The sequence below is a fragment of the Coffea eugenioides genome, chromosome 6 (genome assembly GCF_003713205.1).
Source record: "Coffea eugenioides isolate CCC68of chromosome 6, Ceug_1.0, whole genome shotgun sequence".
NCBI classification, from domain to species: domain Eukaryota; kingdom Viridiplantae; phylum Streptophyta; class Magnoliopsida; order Gentianales; family Rubiaceae; genus Coffea; species Coffea eugenioides.
In genome coordinates, this window is record NC_040040.1 from 16,452,586 (window position 1) to 16,478,820 (window position 26,235).

General features: G+C 37.8%; 1 protein-coding gene and 2 long non-coding RNA genes across 3 annotated transcripts; 1 reads left to right on the plus strand and 2 right to left on the minus strand.

Annotated features, from left to right (window-relative positions):
* Window positions 1-1,632: 1,632 nt before the first annotated feature.
* Window positions 1,633-2,214, plus strand: LOC113775536 (11-beta-hydroxysteroid dehydrogenase-like 6). The gene is made up of 2 exons (XM_027320465.1): window positions 1,633-1,839; window positions 1,922-2,214. Exons 1-2 carry the CDS (start codon window positions 1,699-1,701, stop codon window positions 2,129-2,131), a joined length of 351 nt encoding a protein of 116 aa, XP_027176266.1. The 5' UTR covers window positions 1,633-1,698; the 3' UTR covers window positions 2,132-2,214.
* Window positions 2,215-9,877: 7,663 nt separating this feature from the next.
* LOC113773232 lies at window positions 9,878-14,042 on the minus strand. The gene is made up of 2 exons (XR_003468780.1): window positions 10,610-14,042; window positions 9,878-10,470 (listed from the first exon to the last, which is right to left on the minus strand). It is a non-coding gene; the product is annotated as an uncharacterized LOC113773232 (long non-coding RNA).
* Window positions 14,043-20,395: 6,353 nt separating this feature from the next.
* Window positions 20,396-25,955, minus strand: LOC113775396. Its single transcript, XR_003468875.1, has 2 exons — window positions 25,672-25,955; window positions 20,396-23,133 (listed from the first exon to the last, which is right to left on the minus strand). It is a non-coding gene; the product is annotated as an uncharacterized LOC113775396 (long non-coding RNA).
* Window positions 25,956-26,235: the final 280 nt, after the last annotated feature.

Below are 26,235 nucleotides of genomic sequence, written 5' to 3' on the forward strand. Positions count from 1 at the left end.
AATACTAATTAATAAGCATATGGTAATAAGCTAGCTAGAGTGATTGGCATGAATAGAGAGTAGTATTTCCGGTATTAATATTATATTCTGGTTTTTGTTTGTAATGTCTTCCTTTTTACGTGTAGAAGTATGGAACAAGCCTAATCAATCTCTGTTTAGCTGTGGATCATCTCGTCTATAATGCAGGAATTGGTTCCATATGCCTGATTGAAGATGCTACTGATATTACAAAATTTTGGGGATCAGTTTATCCGACTTACTTTGGTATGCCTTACCTGAAAGGTAAGGACAAAGGGGTTAATTTTTTGTGAATGCATCAGCTAGTCCAATTATGAACACAACAGGATTCAGTATCTACTCCATGAGAAACGTAATGCGTGCAGATGCAGGTTCTCTTGTAAAAAAAAAAAAAAACTCCGTGAGAAACCTAGATGTATGTATTTAATGCCTGATCTTTTTCTTTTTTTTTTTTTTTTGTCGACACAGGGGGTGTCCGAGTCAATCCTTACGGGACCCGACTAATTCCCCTGCGCTCCGGGAGAGGAGACCCCACTCCACACCGAAGACGTAAGCCACGGGACTCGAACCCTGGTTGCCAGGTAAGTGGCCATACCCTAAAGAGGGGGCACACCGTCCGAGCTACCCGTGGGAGCTATTTAATGCCTGATCAAGATGTTGCTACATCTTGCTAACAGAAGTTTTATTATCATAGTACCCCTCTAGCTCAAAAAGTTCAGTAGCCTTCAAATTAGGTAGTGCATCCTTTCGTCCCATCTCCTTCATTCATTCAATTAGACAAGAGTTCGATAGATTCCCACACTAGGACTCAATTAATAATGCCGTCTCCAAGATGCTGGCACATGAAGCTATATTGATACAGAATCATCCCCTCATAACTGATATTCATCAGTGCGAAAGGACCATCATTAATCGTTGAACTGATTACAATCACTTGAACTCTAATACATAATAACTTACCTGCTAGGTTTCTCTGCCATGATGCCTTCCATTTTTCTGTTATCCATTTCTGTTTTCCTCCTAAAACCAATGGAGCAATTTGTTTGTCAACTTTTGTAAGCAATACAAAGGTATAAAGACAAAGGTATAAGAGTAACAAGTGGGAGATCAGTTCAGCTTTGAATCCAATACCTAAGAGGCACACAAGCCAGCCACAGTCTCATTGCTCCTTCCTCAGCTATGGTTTTTCTATTTTGATGATTCGTCTGATTCCTCGTCCTAATGTTCCTTTGGACTCTCCTACCTTTTTTCCTACATCTAAAAAATCCTGACGATTTTTATGATTATTTTTCAGTTGAAAGCATCCAAGGGAACTACTGTCACAGGTGAATCATCAGGAATTGGGGAGGTACTGTACATTCCAATCTCCAACAATTTCAGTTTGATACATGCATTTTCCATGTCTTCGGCACCTTTCTCTTCGGCCTTCCTTGCTGTATATTATTGCATTTTCCATCTGGTTTTGAGTCTTTCAACGTCTACCTTTTATGATACAAATACGAGTAGAAATCCAATCAGTCTCTTTGTAGTGGACCATCTCGTCAACAATGCAGGAATTGCTTCTATGTGCCTGATTGAAACTGCTATTGATATTACAGAATTTGAGCCGGTTATCGTAATTTTCAAGATTCTGGTATATATGCCCACATACACGCACAACCAAGTTTGACATTAATTCAAATGGTACAGGATGTGAACTTTTGGGAATCAGTCTGTCCGATTTACTTTGCAATGCCTTACCTGAAAAGAATGAAGGGGTCGATTTTTGTGAGTGCATCAGCTGGTTCACATTTGAATCCACCAGGAGTTAGCATCTATGCTGTTAGAAACACAAATGCACTCAATGCCTGATAACACTTTCGCTACCAGTAAATACTTTTAAACTGCACTAATGATTTTTTAGGCAAGCAAAGCAGCATTGCTCAGCATCTACGAGACAATGAGAGCTGAACTGGCTCCAGAAATCTCCATAACTACTGCAACTCTTGGTGTTATAGAGCCAGAGATGTCCAAAGGGAAGTACCTCGACAGAGAAGGAATCACTCAAGTAAACTCAGATTCGGCAAGTGTAAGATACCTGGACCTAATAAAGATGTCAAATTTCTTTTATTAAGCACAAGAATGCAATCTTAAATGACATCAAATGTAAACGGTGGTTGCGGATGTTTGCAGACTTTTATTAATCAGCTGCCAGTCATGAGTACTAGTGCTTGTGCAAAATCAATTGTGGTTGCAATATGCAGGAAAGAAAGATATGTGACAGAACCAAAATGGCAGCGAGTTTTCTTCCTCTTGAAAACCTTCTGTCCTGAACTAGTTGAGTTTGCTAACCACATGTACTGCTTGCAAATGAAAGCCTGGTTAGCTAAAAAATCTTCCTTGCCACCGTCAGAACATAAAACAGACAAGCTGCAGAATTATTAAAAAAAAAAAAAAGAGGGCTGCAACATCTGGCTGTAGTCCACAATGACTAAATTTCTGATGGTACTTTAAGGTCATTTCCATCTCGGAAAGGTGAAGACTGAGTCGTGTTCTGAAACTCTAACCTCCAACACTACCAAGCTCCAAATTAGAACATGTAATAATACCAGTGATTCTAGATGGTATTCACCTAATATTGAATAATTGACTGTGTGTGTAAGACACATCAATTCTCTTTCCTGCGAAATGTAAGTCAAAAAACTGTTTGGCCAGTGACAAACAAAACCATTCTGATATTTGAGGTTTGTGTAATAGTGATGAGATTAAGCAAGAGACAAAAAAAATATGGAACTGTGTGATGACACAAAACCTATTGTATGGCTTAGAACTTCATGAGGTGAAAATTCTAAAGAGAAAAATACCATTAGTACTTCAGTATGGGTCATTACCCTATCCTGAAACTGCCAAGTTTTTAAATATGATGTATATGTTTACATGTTGCATTGGTACTTCAAGATTGATTGTTTTAGGCACCAAAGTTTCATATTCCACTCATATTATTTAACCCTCCTATTTGTCTGAGCTTGAACATAAACAGCACGCATCTCTAAGCAACAATTGTGCAACTTATGCGAAATTTCTGGTACTGAAGCCATGATTCAGCTCATGACATCATAAAGATACAAAATTCAATGAAAAAGATACAGTACTAAGTAAAAGATTTTTTTTTTTTTTAAAACCCAACTGCAAGTAAATACACAAACCTGTGCTGAAGAAATGAAAACTCTCCAAGTACAAACTTTGCAAAGAGCTAATTTCCAACAATGAACCATTCACAAAAAAACTGAAATACAAAAAAAAATTGGGAAGGACCACGACAACAGCAAATTTAGAGCAACATTAATGGAGATAAAATTTGCTAACATGCAAAACCACAATCTCAACACAGAAAAGCCTGATTTTGCAAAAGGATAGGTTTAAGCTAGAAGCCCACAAATGTAGAAGGTCTAACTTCACTAATCACCAAAAGAAGTGGTTTACCAAAACACATCCAACCGGAGGGACTGAAGCTTTGACCACGTATAAAAATCAGGAAATCCCAAATCAAGGTTGAATTTTGTTCATGTCGTATTTGACGACATGCCAAAAGGAATCTTAACGACAGTTATCTCAACCCAAAAATCAAAAAATTGACTGACAATTAAATCATCTGAAGCAAAACTTTAGCTCCCAATTGAACACACTCAACGAATGAACAGATAAAATGAGTGAAAAAACAGAGTGGAAGGCTCAGATTTGTGTAATTGAATCAGGCAAAGAAAATGTGACACCGCCATGGCTGCAAACTCCGGTTGCTGCGTGTAAGGAAGAAAAGCCAACCTCTGGCACCCTTACCACAACGCCATCCGGGTTGCCCCGCCAAGATACGGGTCAGCATGCCTCAAAGCCTGACTTGCTCCGAGAATTTAACAAGACGAAGATCGTCACAGCCTTATTCTTCTACTCAGGATCTTCCAAAGGATTAGGGGGCGCTTGATAAAGGTATGGAGTAGAACTAGAATCATCAGAATCAGTAGTAGTACTCCACAGAAACAGCTCAGGGGAGGTTTATGAAATTATCCCAGAAAACAGCAAAAGAAAGACTAAAGATTAAAGGGTTGTTGGTTATTATCATTTTCTTTCAAGAAAATGAAAAAAAAGAAGTCATGGGCAGAACGGAGAGGGGCAACCACCCTTACGGAATTCCCATCTTTCTCCATTGCCTCGTTCTTAGCCTCCCGGAGCAGCACCTTGGCGTCAAATTAACTCTTTCTTTGGGTGAGTACTTGGGTTTTAAAGGGTTTTTCCTTTTTGGGTCAAATTAACCCCTAATTACCTGGCACGGTTTGTTACCCGAGTTGGTTTGACTTTGATGGACCAAGAGCGTAATTTAGAAGGTGATGCATGGGTCGCACGGGAGTGACGGGACGGGGTTTACTAATTTGGAAACAAAGTATGGTTTTTTTTTTTCTGAGGAAAATAAAGTATTGTTCATCAGCAATAGTTAATGAATAATGATGAATGATCGGTCCAATATCGAATAACACGTATAAGTCCCTCCTGGACAGTTCGATTGATCACGGGAAGCCTCCTAAGATCCCGTTGTCCATTCTCCCCCATCAGGAATCGAGTCCCAGTGGTTACCGGTTCGAGGGGATGGAACCTCTCCTTTCGGACCTCAGGGGAATTAGTCGGGTCCGGCATACCCAAAGCCCGGATACCCCCTGAGTAAAAAAAAAAAAAAAAAAAGAATAGCACGTATAAAGTAGGGAGATTTTACTCTTTTTTTTTGGATATTATAGTTACAAATAAAATTCACTGTTAAATGATAAATGAAGTGTTATTGACAATTAAATTAAATATTATTAAATATTTAAAATTTAAAGTATTTATCTTTAGTGTGATATTTAAGTTGAGGGGACGGTGATAAAACAGGACCATAGAATTTTCCCATTTACATGCCTAAAATTGGAATGATTATTTTTGACAGATGTTATTTGCACTCATTAAAAAGCGTCCAGCACTCCATGCTTTAGGAAATATTATTGATTAATTGATCCTGTGTATCGTAAGATGCATAAATTTTCTTTTTCTTTTTTAGATTATTGCGATATTTTGGCCTACACAGATAAACAGATAATATTTGGTTATAGCAAAAATACGAAAAAACTATGGAGTTGGTACTTCAACTTGGGTCAATACCCTATATTTAAACTGCCAAGTTTTTAAACATTGGATGTGATTTTTTTTTTTTTACATTTTGCATTTGTTATTTAAGAATACTTGTTTTCAGCATCATATTACTGCCATAATCAATTAACACTATTCAGCCTGTAATCTGTGATTTTGAGCATAAACAGCAAGCATCTCTAAGTAAACAACTCTGCAATCTACGTCTAATGTGAAGCTCTGCAACTGAAGCTATGATTTAGTCCATGAGATCACAGATATCATAATCTACGGCAATCTATGCGCCACTACCAAAACAAATTAATACCATAATGTTAAGGGGGCTGTAAATCCAATTACAAGCAAATTCACAAACCTGTACCATAAAAAAGAAGCAAATATAGGTACAACCTTTGCTTGGAGCTATTTTTCTAACTACGGACTATTCAAAGTCATAGTCCAAGAATATTAGTAGATGCATACCACGCCTAAAACAACGCGAGGACGATCAGGGCATAAGATCCAACAAATGCATCCCTCAAACTCCTAGCAAAAGTAGCAGCAGAAGCCCCCTCTAGACCACACAGACAAAGAAGCTCATGCAGCACCTGCCAAGGAAGCTCATGCAGCGTTGGCAGCTGATGCTAGAAATAGCCAAAGACATTGCATCTTTTTTGGGATTGATACTCTGTTTTCCCAAAGGCACAATACTAGTGTGGATTTCAGTCCTGTCCTATTATCCAATGGCCTTTTCTTTGTGCTGCTTCAGATTTTTCCCTTACTTTTCTTTCCAAGGTATCTTTCCCATCCCCTTTCTTAAAAAGGTACGGTTTTCATAACTGGCAATGTTGTTGCAATTCATATCCAGAAGGAATCCATCTCAAAAGGTTAAAAAAAAGTAGGGTACGTTTGGAAAGATAGACTAAAGTGATGAGCACCAAAGCTCACACAACGATAGAACTAAAGAAAAAGCAGTACCAGAACAAAATTTTGCTCTTTCTTTGCTCTTTTTTATTTAAAGATGGATTATATTCAGAACAAAGTTGAGACACAAAGCATATGAGATACCCAATACAATACCAACATGGCTGATAATTCAATATCCTATGAACCACCAAACATCAAAATACTTCTAGAAAAGAGTTTCCCAGCCAAGACCAATATTTGATCTTCTGAATCAATACTAGCTATTAGCAGTGCATAATTACAACCTCATTTTTGGGGATCAGATACTTCCTAGTGGACCATCCCTTTACATTTTGCCAGCAATAGTAGTAACCTGATTTTCACTACTGCTGTTTAAGGCAACAACAGGAATGGGTAATGAGGATCTAACTGAGGTTCACCCAACTTAGGTTGATAAACAACTAGTAGCTGAGTAACCCCGTCAGCTCCACCCAAATCTGTACAAGAATAAAGTTCGTCTAGATAAAGAGAGATACATATCAGGAAAGATAAATGAATTTTGGTCACTACGAGGACAGACTAGCGTTGGTCTGTGATCAGGCAATGAGACCAAGAGATGCTCCCGCAGCTGCAAATCTGAGATACTTACCAGACTCTTCTGTTGGAATCATTCTGGTTTCCCAGCCAAGATATGTTCTGGATCACCTCAAAATGCCTGCAAAAGAAAAACTTGCTCCATTTGGAGAGTAAATAATCATCACAGCTTTTTTGATGTTTTCATTTCTTTTTCAAACTGGAAAACTAGAGGCTTGGAAGTTTTCCATGATGTATGAATAAAGAGGGCCTTTTGGTTCACATCAGTAACAAAAGGGCGGTAAGTGCAATTAACCCTTGCTTTAAACTCTCAATGGCTGTTGGCTTCTTTGTGATGAAGAAAGAGATCATAGGCTAAAAACAGAGAGAGGCAACCACCCTTAAGAAGTCCCATCTCTTTGGTGCATCAAGGGTTACCATAATTCCAGAGCAAAATTAACAATTCAAGGGTTACCCAAGGGTTACCCTAAATTAACAATTCAAGGGTTACCATAATTCCAGAGCAATATTTGTCCTGCCAGGGCAACTTTGAACAGAAAAGAAGTTGCAACAAACACCTTTCTTGGACAAAACTCACACATACACGCATGTATCAAAACAAAGGCTCAGATGTAGAGCAGCAAAATCAGGCAAAGAGGAAGGGGAACAGCCATGGCTGCAAACGCTGTTGCATATGGGGAAAATCCCATATCATCAGGGTTGCCCTTGCCAAGATACGGTCCCATTAGCATCATGCCTGATCTGCAGCTCAAGAGAAGATGTACCATCACAGCCAATATTAACAGAGGAAAAGAAAAGATGACGGACGAATGGTGATGATCAGACAACCATCCAAAGTGTACTAGGGCATTTGTCATGCCTTTCCTTTTTATTTATTTATTTTTTTTTTTTTGGCTTTTGCTTGATAAGGGCTGTTATATTTTTCTTCAAATTAATCATCAGGAAATAGCAGAGATAGGGGCAACCACCCTTAGAAACTCCCCAAAACTCTCTCTGCGCCCTCATTTCTTTCATTCTTTGAGATGAAAGAGGAATTCCCATAGAACCCTCTGATCATGAAAGATTAACGAAGTAAAGTTAATTACTTAAGGTCGTGTATTCGAACCCACTTTGTGTAGTGAATGGTTATTTCCATATAGATTGGAATACAACACCATACTTGCACATTCCATTCACAAGTATAAAATAACCAACTCAAGAAGTAGAAATGCATATAATAGCATAGACAAGGCTCAGAACTTGCATTTCATCAAGCATTGATGACGTTGTGAACTGTGACACCGCCATGGCTGCAAAACCAAAAGTTGCATCCAGTTGCCCCGCCAGGACACGGGTCAGGTTATACCATCAATGCTAGTTCATTTCCTCGCAAGAAACATTACTACGATAGCATCATCATAGCCTCTTTTTCCATCTCTCATTTTCTTTGCTCATTTCGTTGTAGTGTTACCACTTACTACCACCACCACCACCACTACCACTAACAACAACAACAACAACTATGAGTTCATCATCATCATCATCATCAAAAGCACACTGGCTCAGAACTTTTACACGAAAGCGCTCGCTTGAACAAAAAAACACAAAGGGCTGTTTACTTATGCAACTAAGATATCATAGACTACAAAACAGAGAGGGGCAACCACCCTTAATTCAAGAAAATCCCAATCTCTCTGATTACCTCATTTCGCCTCAAAGAAAATGGCTCAGATCTTTCATCAGAGCAAAAGAGGGAGAGAAACACCGCCATGGCTGCAAAAACCCAGTTGCATGCAAAAGGGAGACGGGAAAGAATCCCCCATTTTCAGGCCATCAGGGTTGCCCTGCCAAGATACGGGTCGGTTCACCTCAAATTACCCTGCAAAAGAAAAACTTGCTCCGATTCTGAGAATGAAAAGTAATCATCACAGCCTTTTTGATGCTTTCTTTTCTTTTCTTTCCTAAACTCGCAAACTAAAGCTCCTGGGAAGTTTTCCAGGGAATATGAATACAAGGGCCCGTTTGGTTCGACTCAGTCGAAAAAAAAAGGGGCGCTAAGTGTAATTAACCCTTCTCTCAAACGATGAAGGGATGTTGGTTTTGCTGTAACGTGATAGAGAAAGAAATCACAGGCTAAGAAGCAGAGAGGGGCAACCACCCTTGAAGAAATCCCGTCTCCCTGCTCGCCTCATTCCAGTCTCGGAGCTCCCAGTTTTCACTTTTTCCAGTCATTCCTGCGTAATATTTGTTTGGGTGACAATGATGTTAATGGGCTCTGGAAACACGTTTAATACTTTCCCAATTAACTCGTCGGATTTGGGTCGGAGCTTCAGCTAGTCGCTGTTGCCCGGTTTCATGAGCTTTGGGCAAGTCGTATTTATCTATTGGTGCAGCCCATCTCAGTTACTGGATTGGAATAACACTTTGCTTTTCAGGGATTAAAAGGCAAAAAAGAACATTTGCCTTGCACATTGATTAGTTAAAAGTATAATACAATGATTTAAATTTTTATGAGTATATGCCTTTTATGTGCATTTTGATAAAAAAAAAAAAAAAATTTCGCCTATGCTTCTAATTAGTGCTTGGCTGGGCTTGGACTTGAGAAACCAGAATCACAAAGGAAACAAGTTCCGGGCGAAGTTTGTAATAAATTTTTGGCCGGGTTGGTTAGTTTTTGCAACTGGGCCAATGCTTCCTTTCTATTTTCTTTCTCGACAGAATTCATTTTCATTTTCATGGTTCTGGGAACTGGGAAGCTGTGGTAGCATTTTTGCATGATGTTGAAGAGAAGTTGTTGCTGCCAAAGAGAGGGGCATCCAAGGTCGCTTCAGTATCGTCCCAAGATCCATGTAGTATAAGCTTTGCCTATCCAAAGAAAGTGGACAAATGGAAATGGGATATATGATTCCTTGCGATGTCAGAAATCGGAAACTTGGGTAACTCCAGGAAGTTGGGAAGAGAGAAACTGATCTCCTTGAAGATGTACATGGAGAGACTAAAACTGATCCGATTCTAGATAATTTTACCTAGCCATAAATAACAAGAATATGATCAGAAGAGTGCGGTGCAGCAACAGTAGCCCTACATATTTGCACTAGAAATTTCAATAAGAAATACACCAGTTTTAGAAAGAACAATTCTACAGACACTTAACACAGATACCTGCAATAAGACGACAGAAATAAGAAAACCCAAAATGAAAATATCAACTACAGTTGAAGTATTTAGCACAGCAGAAACTAGAAAACTCTAACAGAACACAAAATCACAAGAGCCATGAATAGCATCATACACATGCAAGGACAAGTTGAATTGCGCAGAACTGCAGAATTGTAAAACCTTAGTTCGAGTAACAAGAATTTCTGGTTCACTAGACTGACCAGCGAAAGCTGAGGCCTAAATACAGGTTGGCAAATAATTTCAGTTTTAATTTCACCTCCGATCATCAATAGCTTCTCCAATGACGCTTATGATACGGCCAAGAGCAGCTCTACCAACAGGCACCGTAATACGGGAGTAGTTGTTGGGCACCTGCTGCCTACAAACAAGACCTGGAGTAGCCCATAGATACACCTAACAAATTCTCCCTTGTATGCTGAGCCAACTCAAATACAAGTTGGATCTGATTATCAAACCACCTCCGGCGCCATCAAATTGGCACCCCTCCTTCCTTGAATCTAATATCAAGGACAGCATCAATCACTTGACAAACTTGCAGAATAGCACCCTTTCCAGTAAAATCTCGGTGTTGGTGTATAGAAACAAAAAGCCAATGGAGCCATGGTGGTGATTCATATTGGGCCATGCAGTTATGAGAAAAGCCGGCAGAGAAATGAGAAAAACCTAAAAGCATATACAATAAAAGAAAAGATCAGAAAATCCTTCAAAATAAAATGAGCAACCTATAAATGCTAGAAGACTAAACAGGGAAAAAAAAAACTCTATTTCCAATAAGACCAGTAATGTGAAAAAGGAATCCTACAAGATGAATATGAGGCTCAGATTTGTACATCAGGCATTGAGTATGTGACACCGCCATGGCTGCAAATCACCGGTTACATGAAAGGGAACATAATCAGTCATCAACCACTCCCATAGAAACAGTATGCCATCCGAGTTGCCCTACCAAGATGCGGGTCAACTTCTCATCAATCAATGCCTGATTCCATTGCTCATAAGAAACATCATCACAGCCTTTACTTTCTTCTACCCTCTTTCTGTTTTGGATTCATCAAAGAGCAAAAACAACAACACCAGCAGCAGCAGAAACAACAGGCTTGTTCTCAGTCTATTATTTCACCTGATCATAGATTCTAATTTTGGATAATCATTTTTTATAATTTTTTTTGCATCTGCATTTTACATTTGTTAATGGCCAAAAAATCTGAAATCCAAATCCACCAATGAGTAGCCTCAGCTGATTATGATTATTCTCTAGTGCCACTTTCCATAATCAGCTTTTACAAAATCTAAAGCATACAAGAACAAGCTCAATATCAGCTGCATTCTGAAGTCTGATTATTATTATTATTACTACTACTACTAGATACTAGTAATGAAGGGCCGTTGGTTTTGCATTGGGTAATGAAGAAATCACAGGCGAAACAGAGAGGGGCAACGACCCTTCTAAGAAATCCCATCTCCCTGATGCCTCATTCTTAGAGCTAAAAATTACCAGTGACAGGTACCACTATTCAAGGAGGATTTCTACAAGATTCGAACACACACAAAAAACGAGGCTCAGTTTTATAAAAGAAATGGGTAAAGGGGGAAAGGTTCCGCAATGGCTGCAAATCGAGTTGCATGTGAGAAGGGATAACCCATAAAAACATACCATCCGGATTGCATCACAAAGCACGTGTGAATTGCATCACAGCTACAGTACCAGAACCAGAACAAATAATACGATATTTGTGAATTCCTTTCTTTTTCGTTTTCCAAGGGTGGTTTATCTTTCTTCCTTGTTTGAGGACTGAGAAATCATTGGGGGAAATGCAGAGAGGGGCAGCCACCCTTAGAAACTCGCCCCAACAGTACACTCTCTCTGCCCCATCATTCTTTCGATCTTTCAGTTGAAAGAAGTATAATGCCTCATCCCTTAGAGGCTACATGAGTAAAGGGACAATTTCAGAAAGGCATGCTAACGATGTGAACCTTGAGAAAAATGGGCTCAGATCTTTTAAAAACTTTAGGCTTTGGGCAAAGAAGTAGAGAAACACCGCCATGGCTGCAAAACCCTGTTGCATGCAGGCCATCAGGGTTGCCCTGCCAAGATACGGGTCGGTTCACCTCAATTGCCCTGAGGGAGAAAAAAACAACTCAGCTCCCATTCAGAGATGTAAAATCATCACAGCCATTTTTTATGGGACCATACAAAATCTCTCTCTCTCTATCTCTCTCTCTCAAACTCCCAAACTAGGCCCAAGAAACTTTGCAAAGTTGTCGGACGCCATGTTTGGTTCCAGTGAATGCTAGCAGTAGTAGTACAAAAGGGTGATCTGTGAAATTAAACCCTGAGAAGGATGGACACTAAATTAAACAGAAGGGTTGTTGGCTTTTGAAGAAGAAGAAGAAGAAGACATCATTGGCTAAAAACGGAGAGGGGCAACACTCCTTGAAGAAATCCCACATCTCTCTGATGCCTCAATCAGTCTTGGAGCTCCTAGTTTTCAGTCCTCTGGTTGTTTTATCATGGAGGTTCAAACCCGATCATAACCCTCATTCATTCCTTAGATTAGAAGGAAGTGAGCAACACCACAGCCTCTGAAAAATCTGATTAGGGAGAAATTGACCACCATTGAAAATCCCTATTTCTCTTGCGCCTGAGTCTTCAACTTTTGATTATGAAAGAATGCAGATTGTGCTACAACAGCTTGGGTGGAGTGACAGAAGCCTTGGAAAATACACTTCAAAATTCCAAAAATTGAATAATTACAGCTTAAAAAATGTATGTTCATATCCAATGCAAGTAGCACTAGAGAGCAACCAAAACACAACAAATCATCTACAATGAATGCAGACTTGTAAATAATTACATTGAAAACGACAGAGGTAGAAAAATCTATATTGAACCAAAATCACCACTTCTTTTATTTTTTAATTTTTTTCCAGCAGGGAAGGGATGGGACTTAAGAAGCATGAGGGGCAGGGGGATTTGAACCCAGGACTTCTAATTCCGAAGGCCTCAACCTTAGCCACTAGACCAAGGCCTCATTGGCACCAAAACAAGGAGACTATCAACCCAGGGACTAAAAGACCCAATTCACCAAAACAATGAGCTATCCACTTTTACAGAACTGGTAAAAGGCTAAACAAGCGCAAATAGCAGTATTTAGCACATCAGAAATGAGAAAAACGCCTGAAGAAAACCCAGAATCATAAGTCGCAAAGAGATCTTATTTGAACAAGGATAAGCAGAAATGCACAAGCTGCATAAATGCATGGCCACTCTATGCCTGTGACTTCAACACAAGAATACTGCAAACAACAAGAACACAAGGCTCAGATCTGAATTTGACCAAGTATTAAGTTTGTGACACCGCCATGGCTGCAAATCACTAGTTGCGCTATAGTGAAAGAAACTAATACACAGAAACACCCAAGTAATAACTGTGCCATCCAGGTTGCCTACCAAGATATGGGTCAATTTATAAAATCAATGCCTTTTTTTCCTAGCTCACTACAAATATCATCCTAGCCGTCAACACTTTAGTCTTTTCTTTCCTATACTTCTCCAAGGCCTTTGGTCAAAGAGCAAACCAAATAACATAGAATTATAACTACAGTCTAAGTTTCAATTAGTAGTAGTAGCAGCAGCAGCAGCAGCACTGATTACTGGAAATCAAGGACGGTTTTTAAATTTGGTTAATTAACGAAGAAATCATAGGCATAAAACAATGAGGGAATCCCATCTCTCTATTTGCGTCATTCTCTGAGCTAAATTTACTAGCTAAAGATTCCCACCATGGCAGAGCCACTTGTTGCTACTGCCAACTAAATCACAACAAATCTCTCTCTCTCTCTCTCTCTCTCTCTCTCTCTCACACACACACTAACTAGAGAAAGGCCCAGATATGTACAGTAAAAATCAGACTAAGAGGAATGGGAACCAACATGGCTGCACACCCAATTGCATGTCATGGACTCTGGAAAATCCATCTCAAAAAATGCCATCACGGTTGCCCCCACCCCCAAACCCCACAAAAAGATACAAGTCCAATTAGCTCCCTTCCTGATATTCACAACTCAAAAACAAATAGTGAAGCACCATCACAGCCTAGAAATGCATATAATAGCACACAGGAAAAGAGGGCAGAGTGATTAAGGGTTTTGTGCTGTTACTATGAGGTACTGCTGCTGCTGCTGATAACAGCTGATTATTTTCCCAAATATATTTGTTTACATCATCATTACAATTTCCAATACACCTTTTTATTTTTCCAATTACCTTTTTATCTCACATACATCACATCACAAAAAGTGCTACAGTAAAAATATCTCAAATAACTTACAATCCAAACAAACCCATTAATGATGCTATAGCATATAGAATAACTCCATTTTCTTCTGTTTCTAAGAAGGGCTATTTTTCATTTTTATTTTTGTTCAAAGACTGAGAAATCATTGGGAAAATAGCAGAGAGAGAGAGGGGCAACCACCCTTGGAAACTCCACCAGAATCTCTCCCTGCACCCTCATTCTTCATTCTTTCTGTCGAGAGAGAAATGCCTCCTGATGCCCACTTATATTCATGGTTCAAAGACTCGGGCAAATAGGAGTCAACATGGAAGCCCCTAAAATTTGCAGAATCCAGAATTGATGGCAACTTGCTCGAACTCAGACTATTTATATTGAGTCCACTGAGTGAGTAAAAAAAGAAGCTAAATATCCAAGTCTACCCATTGCAACAGAGGCCAAAAAAAAAACAAAAAACTTTCTGCTTTTCTAAAATTTATGGAAAGGTAACAATAATCCTCCAAGAACATCCGAAAAACAATCAGTTTGTTTGGATACAACAGTATTTGGAAAACATTACTAATTGCATCATCAACACAATTTCCAATCAGCTTTTCATCTTTTCAATCACCTTTTTTCTCACATACATCACATCATAAAATGTGCTAGACTGTTACAATATAAAATTTTCCAAACAGTTCTCCATCCAGAAACACCTAATTTATAAAACAAAAATCCCCAAAAAAATAAGAAACTAATCTCCATGCTCATCTTCAGGCCAAACTTGTCTCCTCAAATACCCTAAAAAGAGCAGTAAGTGGGTGGGAGAGAAGGGGAACGGGAACGGGAACGTCAAGTGCAACTGAAGCTTCATTGAGCAAGGAGAAGGTCATTGCGGGGAGGGAGTGGGCAGTGTGATGGAGAGGAGAGGGGAAGTGACCCTTGGGTTGGAGTGGAGTAGGTACTGGCAACACGCTAGTAGGCTTAAGTTGTTTAGTGAATGCTGTTGTTGAAAAGGCATTTAAGGTGGAACGAATAAGGGATCCTTTTTGCATGCGTTTACAACAAGAAAAACATCAGGCTCAGATCTGTAATTGATCAGGCATTGAGTTTGTGACACTGCCATGGCTGCAAAACACCGGTTGCATCAAAGAAAAGTTTGTGATTCATCAAAACACCCCCCAAAATGATACCGTCCGGGTTGCCCAACCAAGATACAGGTCACTTTATATCACCAATCCCTTAGTGCCTAGCTTATCTAGAAATATCATCACGGCCTTTAACATCTTAGCAAAGCAAACAATGGAAAAATACATCCGCAGTCTTTGGTTCAGCTAGAAGTAGTAATAGTAGAAGCTGAAAACTAAGTACCAGAAATTAAGGGCTGTTGGTATTTATTTTTGGGTAATTAATGAAGAAATCATTGGCTCAAACAGAGAGGGGCAACCACCCTTCTAAAATAAATCCCATCCCTCTGTTTGCCTCATTCTCTGAGCTATCGACCAGTAATAGATAAACCACCATTTTGAAGATTTCCATAATGCCAGAGCAATATGCTTCCTTCCAGATAAAAATTGCAAAAATGTCTATCTCAAACAACACACACTAACGATGGAGTTAGAGTACTTCTAGAGTAAGGCCCAGATAATATAGAAAAAAATAAATAAATTAGGAAAAGGAGGAAGGAGACAGCCATGGCTGCAAAGCCCAGTTGCATGTGACGAGGAGGAAAAGAACCCATTTTGAAATAATGCCATCTGGGTTTTGCCCAGCCAACATACGGGTCCGGTTGCCTCCATTCACAGATTCCAACACAACAAAATTTTCTAGTACCATCACAGCCTTATGAGTAGTGACCACTGCTGATGCTGATGACGGCCGATGAGGATGAGGAGGATAACCATAACGAGGACGATGACTAGGTGTATAAACCGCGCAATAGCTTTTCTATTTTTATTGCCTTTTCTTTTCAGTCAAGGGCTGTTGATTTTTTTTTTTTTGGCGAAAAATTGCTGAGAATCATCGGCATTGTAGAAAGAGGGGTAACCACCCTTAGAAACTCCCTCAAACTCTCTCTACAACCTCATCCTTTCTGTCTAATATCCCTTCTTCTTCTTCAGGGCTCGCAGTTCAGAACATAGTCAATAAAAAAGCCGACCCGGATATCAACCCGGTGGAACCTCGAACCGGGTAATGAAGAAATCATAAGCTTAGCAGAGAGGAGGGGCAAAAACCCATCTCTCGGCTGCTTCGCTTTCTCAAGCTAAAACTAGACGAGCAAAACCAGACAAAAAGAAAGGCTCAGATCTGTCAAAAGGTCAGGCAAAGAGGGAGGAGCACCGCCATGGCTGCAAACCCAGGTGCATTTTAGCATGGAGAACCCATCTCAAATAATGCCATCAGGAGTTTGCCCAGCCAAGTTACGGGACCCGTAAACTCCATGCCCGATTTATAACTCAGAAAGAAAGAGAAATATCATCACAGCCTTATATCAAACAAGAAGAAGATGATGATGACGACGAAGATGACGGTGATGATCTTGATGCAGAGAAAGAGTGAAATGATGATAATAATAATAATAATAATAACAATGCATTCTTTCGTCTTCTCTCCGAAGGGCTGTTGATTTTTACTTTAGCGGGTCTGATAGAAATCATCGGGGAAATGCAGAGAGAGGGGCAACCACCCTTACAAACTCCCCAGCTCTCTCCCAGCGCCCTCATTCTTCTGAGTTGATTCCTCCAGTAGTATTATTCTTACTGAGTTGTGAATTGCGGGCGGACCATATACAAGCAGAGTGAAAAGGGTTGCGCGGTTTCCTCGAACGGGCTTGCTTGTTTAACCAAAGGGATAATATCAGAAACCTCCCCTGAGGTTTCTTGAAATATCACTAAGCTCCCCCCACATTTTAAAAATCTCTCTTACCACCCCTCAAGTGATTGTGGGGTCAGAAGTCACTAGTTGACTTCATCAGTTGCCAATAATACCCTTGTTTCTGCTGTTACCTTATAAAAGGGAAAAAAATTTAAAGTAAAGAAATTAAAACAATTAAATATTTTACTCTTAAAGCTTTTTGTGGACATTTTACTCTCAAACATTCAATTTATAATAAATATATAAACGTTTTTAAGTAAAATTCAAAAAGTGTTACAGTAATTTCTTACAAAAAAAAACTAGTAGGTTATCTAATTAATATAAATTAAATATTTTTTAAAAAATAAATATCCCATAAAGTACCAACTCTTTATGGCTTTTCTCTATTACATGAACCAAGTACCAGGTTTTATGAGCATTTTATTCTGAATCATTTAATTTATGTTAAATACATAAATATTTACAAATAAAATTCAAAAGCCATTACACAAATATTTTTACAGAAATAGCAGTAACCTCCCTTAAATATAAATGAAGTATTTGAAAGTAAAAAAAAATTTTCCATCACATACCAGTTCTTTACGAGTTTTTTCCATTATATGAATAAAGTACTAGCTATTTATGAGTATTTTACTTTGAATCATTTAATTTATATTAAATACATAAATGTTTATAAGTGAAATTCAAAAAGTGTTATACTAATATTATTACGAAAGGGAAACTATAAGGTTTTGTATTTAACATAAATTAAATATGTGAAAGTAAAAAAAGAAATTACCCACTTTTTACTAGCTCTTTACGAGTTTCTTCTATTATATGAATAAAGTACTAACTATTTATAGGAATTTTACTTGAAATCATATAATTTATGTTAAATACATAAATGTTTGTAAGTAAAATTTAAAAAGTGATATACTACTATTTTTACGAAAGGAAAACTAGTAGGTTTTGTATTTAACATAAATTAAATACGTGAAGGTAAAAAAAAAAAAAAGAAATTGCCCATAACATATCAGCTCTTTATGGGTTTCCTCCATTACAAGAATAAAGTAATAGCTATTTATAAGTATTTTACTCTGAATCATTTAATTTATATTAAATATACAAATGGTTGTAAGTAAAATTCAAAAAGTATTACACTCAAATTTTTACGAAAGAGAAACTGGTAGGTTTTGTATTTAACATAAATTAATTATGTGAAAGTAATACTCACAGGTAATTTAATTAGTGACTTAATTAAATGCATCCATTTCATAAACCCTAAAGGATGAGTTTAATTAGTTTAATTGTGTGAGTGTCCTAATTAAAGGATGAATTAGCCATTTCTTTGCCCAGTTACCTCTCCATCTACGCAGCTATTTCAAGCAGTAGTTTCACCTTTTAAAGGAGAAACTAGAAGCACTCAACATAGCCATTGTATGTCCAATGGTCATGCAACAGTGCTCATGCCAGAAAAATACTCTCAAATTCACATTTTCCACCTACCGCAACTTTCTTATGTCACTGTATCAATCAACCTAAGGGTATGAAGGGAACTAAAATACTCTCCCTCCTCCAAAATGCATTTTCTATTGTTACTTTTACTTAAAGGGACTGACATTGTTAAGAAAATGTCAATTCAAAGGGTGGTAAAAGAGATTTCCAAAATGTGGGGAGAGCTTAGTGATATTTTAAGAAACCTCAGGGGAGGTTTCTGATATTATCCCTTAACCAAAAAAGACTGCATTATTTACTTTTAGTACACCTTATTCAGACTTTGAATTTGAGATTATACTCCAATCCAAATATGGAGTTAACAAAGACCCAAGCCACCATTCTAGCATTTTGTTCCATTTAGATTAACGTAAATATTTGTAGTAGCTAATATTTGGTGTTATGAAACTATTGGACTGTATAACACACCACCAGCCCCAGCGGATAGCTCGGTTGGTTGAGACAGATCGTCTGTAGTTACAACAAGATCTCAAATTCGACCCCACGTGTTACCATTGTTGAGTATCTTTGTTGGATATTTTTTGGACAAAGCTCTGCCCAACCCAACCTGAAAGGATTAGCCTCCAGACCCGAATATATATATATATATATATATATAACACACCATCAGCTTTTCTTGAACTACGCAGGCCTCAAAAGAAACAAAATGTACATTGGGGAAAATCGTCCAAAACGTCCCTCACATTTTGTAAAATGACTTTTTTCGTCCCTCACTTTTAAAAGTGTGATTTTATATCCCTTACATATTCACATCGGACAAATTTAGTCCCTAATTAGGTTTCCGATCATTTTTTGACCGGAATCCATCATGTACAAGGCATGTGATCATTTTTTAAGGGTAAATTTGTCAAATTATATTTTACATAATCTGATTTATAGTCCTCCACATTTTATAAAATAAATTTTTTCGTCCCTTACATTTTATAAAATGATTTTTTCATCCCTCATATTTCACAAAATGAATTTCTCCATCCCTCACATTTCAAAAAATGAATATTTCCATCCCTCACTAATTATGTATGTAAGGGAAACCCTAAAAAAATGTGTGTGAATACATTTTGTTTAAACACATGTATATGTCTATTTGATTTTGCTTAATAATACGAATAGCATAAATATATGTATGTGTCTATTTGATTTCACTTAACAATACGAATACCATATATTATACGTGATCATTTGATTTCATCTAGTATTAGCTAGTAAATAATCTTGCATTCATTGTTAAGTTGGCCAATAAAGCTATTTTTGGTCAAAATACAATAAGAATATGCAAATTAAGGTTCTATTGGTAAATATTAGTCATAATTATACAAAAAGAGAAGATAGCCCACAAGTTGGGGCCCAATTACATACATGTGTTTATGCTATTATTATTAAGCAAAATCAAATAAACATATACATGTGTTTAAAAAAATGTATTCACACACATAATTAGTGAGAAATGAAAAATTCATTTTTTGAAATGTGAGGGATGAAGAAATTCATTTTGTAAAATGTGAGGGATAAAAAAAATTATTTTATAAAATGTGAGGGACGAAAACATTTATTTTATAAAATGTGGAGGACTATAAATCAGATTATGTAAAATATAATTTGACAAATTTACCCTTAAAAAATGATCACATGCCTTGCACATGATGGATTCCGGTCAGAAAATGATCGGAAACCTAGTTAGGGACTAAATTTGTCCGATGTGAATATGTAAGGGATATAAAATTACACTTTTAAAAGTGAGGGACGAAAAAAGTTATTTTACAAAATGTGCGGGACGTTTTGGACAATTTTCCCTTAAATTTTCTCCAAATTGACTTGCATTACTTGTTAAGATGGATGGTGCTCCTCCAAAGACCCAGGAGATCTCGATTCTTTATAACCATATTCTTTTCTTTTTTTTGTAGGAAAAAGGGTAAATTAACTACTAATAAAACGTAACACAGGAAGTCTGATGCAATAGTAACTTCACATTTTACCACTGTCCATTGCAATGGTAACTTCAGAGCCATATTCAATGCAATAGCAACCAAATGTTAAGTAGACTGAAGAGTGAAAACCAGACACTGATTGCCCCACAAACCTAGCCTTTTTTCCAGTATACAAACTCCTGATTGGTTAATCTCCATGAACCATGATATATGGAAAACGAACAAATAAACTTGGGATTTACAAAATGCACTTCGTGTTGAAGCCTGGTTTGAAATGAGATAAATGGTACATCCTTCAGAGGGATGGAGTCAGTCAGTCCTCAGCTTACAAAAAATGACTTCCTTCATCTTGCCTCAGCAATGCACAACATTGTCACGTCTCTATTCCCCCTATGAGCAGTAGTCGATACACTCTTCTGCATCTTAAAAACAAAACCTGAACGAACATACATACGGCAGCAACAAAAGAGGCTCTCACATTGGAAGGGCTGCTTCAGCAAGAAAATACGCCACAAAAGTAATCAGAAATCTACTCATTACCCTCTGGCTACTACAATCATATCCTTTTGTACCACAGTGAACATGCTATGAATGACGTATACATTGATGATCCATCATGAAAATGTAAATGCTGCAAATCCTGGATTTAACCGAAGCTGAATTGTATTGCCCTCGCTTCTTATACCTGGTAGATGCTATAAGATCCTGTAAGGAATCTGTTTCAAACGCATCCCAAAAGCAGCTTGAAAGAGTAATAAAACTCACCCATGATATTCAAATCAAGTGTATCCATTCAAACCAACATTAGAGCAGCAGGCAGGACATGTAAAACACATAATTTCGCTCAACATCCTCCAACTATAAAACTATTTTAAAATCCTACAAGTGCAAAACGATTGCTCGTGCAGATCCAATGATGTCTGACAGCTAACTGTCACTAACTGCAACTTTTAATCCAATAAACTCAACTGAAGGACCAAGGTATAATTCACAGCTACACACATTTTCCACGTACCAAACATTTAGCAAAACACAGTCCATATTACTTCTCTACCAAAATGAAATTAATTGTCAGATAATGCATGACTGAAAGCAAATTCAATTCCGTTAACCCTGCATAAATGTGGAATTTGAAAATCAATGGAGCTCAAAACAAACTTTTAGCAAGCTTTTGTCCCCTAAATTGCCAAAACAGTGAACTGGTGGTTTAAATTCTCCCAATGTAAAGATCCATCTGATTATTAACTAGAATGGAAAACCCAGACGTTCCCACAATAATGTGATTTAAAGCCTAAATTTAAATAAAATCAATCATCACAACAGTGGACTTGGTTAAAATTCTCATTCACGTAAAGGTCCATCTGATTCTTAACTAGCATGGAAAAAGCAAAACTCCTCCAATAATGTATCTAAACTTCAACTTAAACAAATATAAGGCTAAATCTCTTTCTAATTAAACCCCATTTAGAGGGGAGTTTACAAGACTTCCATAACAATAAAATCACAAAGGAGGTTTTACTTTAGAAATCATCCCGGCTCATGAGTGTAATAAGTTCCAAAATGTGCAATTTCTTTTTCATTTTCTCTTTTTTCAGAAGGATTGTTTTCCATTGATAGGCACAAAATATCTTAAGATTTATCGATCCTAGCTAAGGCATGTTTTCAATAAAAGCCAACTATTACTCGGAATTCCTACATGCATAAAAAATAGTTTGTGATTAATAATAGAGTTATGAGGACCTTTAGGCCCTCATCTACAATTTGAAGTACTAAATGAGATGAAATATGCATTGCTTAACACAAAGTTGGTTGCTTAAGATACATAGCTCAACCCTTGGGAAAATTGACACTACCAAGATTAATTTTTCTTCTTTATTTTCCTTGTTAGGCGACCATTGCCATGATTATCAGCAAAGAACCATAATTCATCAAACATTTAACAAGACAGAACAATCAACATTCCAAATTTTCAATGACCTCAAGTAGAAATAGATGATGCTTCCAGCCAAGAGTATAGCAAAGAAAGAATTCAACCACACAATTACATGTGTGGTACATGCTCATCAACAGAACTCAACTTTCACTGGTCTAAGGACGATAACAGAAAGAGAAAGATTGAGAAAAATGTAGAAAACTCTTAAGGCCTCAAGAGAAGCTCTTTCTTCTTTTTACTTACGGGCACCCTTTTGCTAAGCTGGTAAAACCATGTTGGTTGATACTGGCACACCAGAAAAAGACTAACTCCTCGAGGTAGGTAATCAACTGGAAGGGTCTTTTGAAGGCTTTCAGCAGAAGATCTGCTAAACAAGTATGTATGACCACCAGAATCAATGTCTGGATGTTCATGAGCAAGTTCAGAATTATTCATTCAAAAGCAGGGTCTCTTTCCCACTTTAGGTCAAGATTACTGAAAGAAAATGCGACCTTGAAAGTAAATCAAGCATATCCAGTATAACTACAAATCCAATAGACAAACTATATACTAAAGAGTTTAGACAAGGTAATAAACCATCGTATGCACGGTTTAACCAGGCTCAGATCTTGTAATAAGAAGAGGCAAAATGTAGAGCCAGTACCACCATGGCTACAAAATTCCAGTTGCATATGTGAATTTAGACAAATAGAACCAACCCATCTCAGCTCAGTTGCAATCCGGTTTGCCGGCCAAGATATGGGTCAGATTGAACTCCAGGCCCCATTACAAGCACCAGAATAGATTTTTATCATTAAATCCTCAAGCATTTTCAGAAACCTAAAACCTGATCAAGCAAAAGAAAGCTTGTCAATTAATACAAGGGATTATCAAATACATATACCACCATGCCGTTTCAAAATTCTTCGCAAAGAAGAATATGGCATAAGCATCAGCATTACAAAACAGACTGCTGTCTCAGTCATCCAAAGGGCTGTTAATTTTTTTAAAGAAAAAATTGAAAATCATTGGCAGAAACAGAGGGAAGCAACAAGCATTTAAAAACTCTCCCAGCACTCTGGCAACCTCATTCATTTCTCTTAAGTTTTGAATGTCTTATCAAAGTTGGATTTCTTTCAGCGCCACATGTACTCTTTCCACCTTTTTCTTCCTGGTCCAATATTTATTCTCAAGGTGTTCATTTCCATGTAAAAGTAAACTCTCAAAATTTATGACCAAATTTTCCTTCACTAATCTTACAAAGAACAGTAGTGGTTTTTCCATTAAATTCTTACAAAGCAATCAACAAATTCCACAAACTCGAAGATCTATGTAATATTTATCATGAATAGACCTCATTTTTATTCTTGGAGTTTATTTCGCTTCTGAGGAAGAATGCATTCCCTCCTGCATAAATTCATATAAGATAACAAAACCAGCCAAGAATGCCTCAAGAAACTGGCGATAATGGTATTGCTTTTCACATTTTGCGATGGTAGGCAAATGGGTCAGCAGTCTCTCATTACTAAAAAGTGATTCACCATTCAATGGTAGGCAAATAAGTCCAAAAGTTCTAACAAATGATTTTTATCAATAACCCAACAAACTACATTAACTCTGTCACATGGCATGGCATAACTCAAGTGGACTTGTCTAAGCTCCGTTCAGAAAGGTGACATGGGGAAGCAACTAATAGTCACTTAATCTTCTATAGGATGTTCTCCAACAATAAGATTCAACCACAACAAAAACTAATTATGATCTTAAGAACTTTTCCATGCATGAAATTCTCCAATAAACAAGCTCAATAGCAAAACCAATAGAAACTAACACTCCCTTCTCCAATACACGCTAGTTTTTTGTTTTTCTTGATTCATGATTAGTTGAGGTACATTCAAAAGTAGTCAAAAGTACAAAAAGAAATGTTATACCTAGGCATCTAGCAATGATATAATTTGGACAGACAACCCTTTCATCGGAGAATTTTAAAAAGACACCAAGGCATCACTTCCATAGATAGTTTAACTAGGCTCAGATATGTAGTGGGATGAGGCAAAATGGAGCAACAACACCGCCATGGCTGCAAAATCCCAGTTGCAAAAGTCAATGAGAAAGAACACATGCCCCCGTTTCAGCTCAGATGCCATCCGGGTTGCCCAGCCAAGATACGGGTTGGATTTAAACTCCACATGCCCCACCACCAACAAACTCAAGAAAAGATTTTTATCATCACGGCCAAAAACCATATCCAACACGACCTTAAACCCTAAACCGAAACACCAGAAGGCTTTCGTAAACTGCTGATAATTAAGCCATTTGCCGAGAACGATCAAAGAAGATTGCATCGAGTAACAGAAACAGAAGCAGAAACCAAAAAGGCAATAATTCAAGCTTCCAAGAACATCCTCAATCTCAACGAATATCAAGATTATCAAATGCTTCCAGAAGAAATTGGGAAATGTTTTTCTTTTCGTTCTGCAAAGGGTTGTTCATATTTTCCCCCCTTCTCTTTTTGGAAGGAAATCATTGGCCAAAAAAGAACAGAGGGGGGCAACAACCCTTTAAAAACTCCCCGGCCCTCTGCTGCCTCATTCGCTTCTCTTGAGTTTTTTCAGTCTTTGTGGGCCGAAGCCCTGACTTGCATTGCTTCCGCCTGCCGTGGACAGAAAAGTGAACTTTCCACCGTAGATGTAACCGACCAATTTCTGTGAGGGGTGAGCATTCGGTGCAAATGCGGTAAATCGGTGCGCTGAATTCGGTTTTTTCGGTTATTGCACCTATAGAAATCTAAACCGTTTTCAATTTCGAATTGGGCATTACCGAATTCATGCGGTACCCGATTTCAAATTCGAAAACGGTAATGAATTCGGTCTAACCGAATTCATCTATTATTTAAAAAAAAACCTGAAGCAAATTAAGAGAATATATAAACCAATCTTTATAGTTCAGCAACTACCAACCCCCGCAAGCCATTAGATGTTTCTCTTTTACACATTGCAGAAAATTCATATCCAGAATCCTAGGTACAACTTCTGGAGCCGTACTTTCACTAGATGTGCACCAGAGATTGAGAATCTCCACGGACAAGGAGGTAAAATTTTCATTTTAGCAAGTTTTTTCCTTTTTAATTTTTCTAACGGGTAAAAGGTGGAATTTTTCCCCAAGGCCTTAACTTTTAAAGGCTGCACAACTGGAGAGAGCTTCTTGTGTATAAACTACAAAGCTTATGTTATATAACACCTAATCTAAACTACTACAACAGTTAGAGTTTGCAATTGGAAGCTCAGATTTCGTCCCCTTATCAATTCAGGATAACAAATTTCCTAGTCGATCTTGGCCCATTTTAATGCCAGAGACACAGAGCCAAAAACAGAGGAGCACTTACCTAAGTGAGCCAGAGATAAGCAGTGATGAACCAGCGATGAACTAGTGAGATCTTGGTGCTTCGTCTTCGACACTCGGCAGCGATGAACCAGCACGGCAGGACACAGCCGACAGGAGACGTAGAGCGCGGCGGACTGGCAGAGGCCGGAGAGGCAGAGAGCAGCTTCGATTTGGGAATTGGGACTTGGGACTTGGGACTTGGGACTTGGGAGTGTTAGTGCTGTGAAAGCCCTAGGTGACGGCAGTCACGGCACTATGCAATATTGCAAATTTGCAATGGTTGTTTTCTCATTTTCAATTTTCATCAGCTGAAGATGAAATCCGACTTTTTCCAAATGAAGTGATATTGTAATTTTTAATTTACAAATTGGGACTCCTAAATTATAATACATTCATTATGCTCCTCAATGATTTATAAATTATTACTAAATTGATCCCCAAATTTATTTATAATTGAACACATTACTTATGTTCAAATCATTTTGTGGTTTAATTGGCATTTATTTGATCACTTATACCTAAAATCCTTGGTATATGATTTAAGAAACACATAAAAAGTGATTAA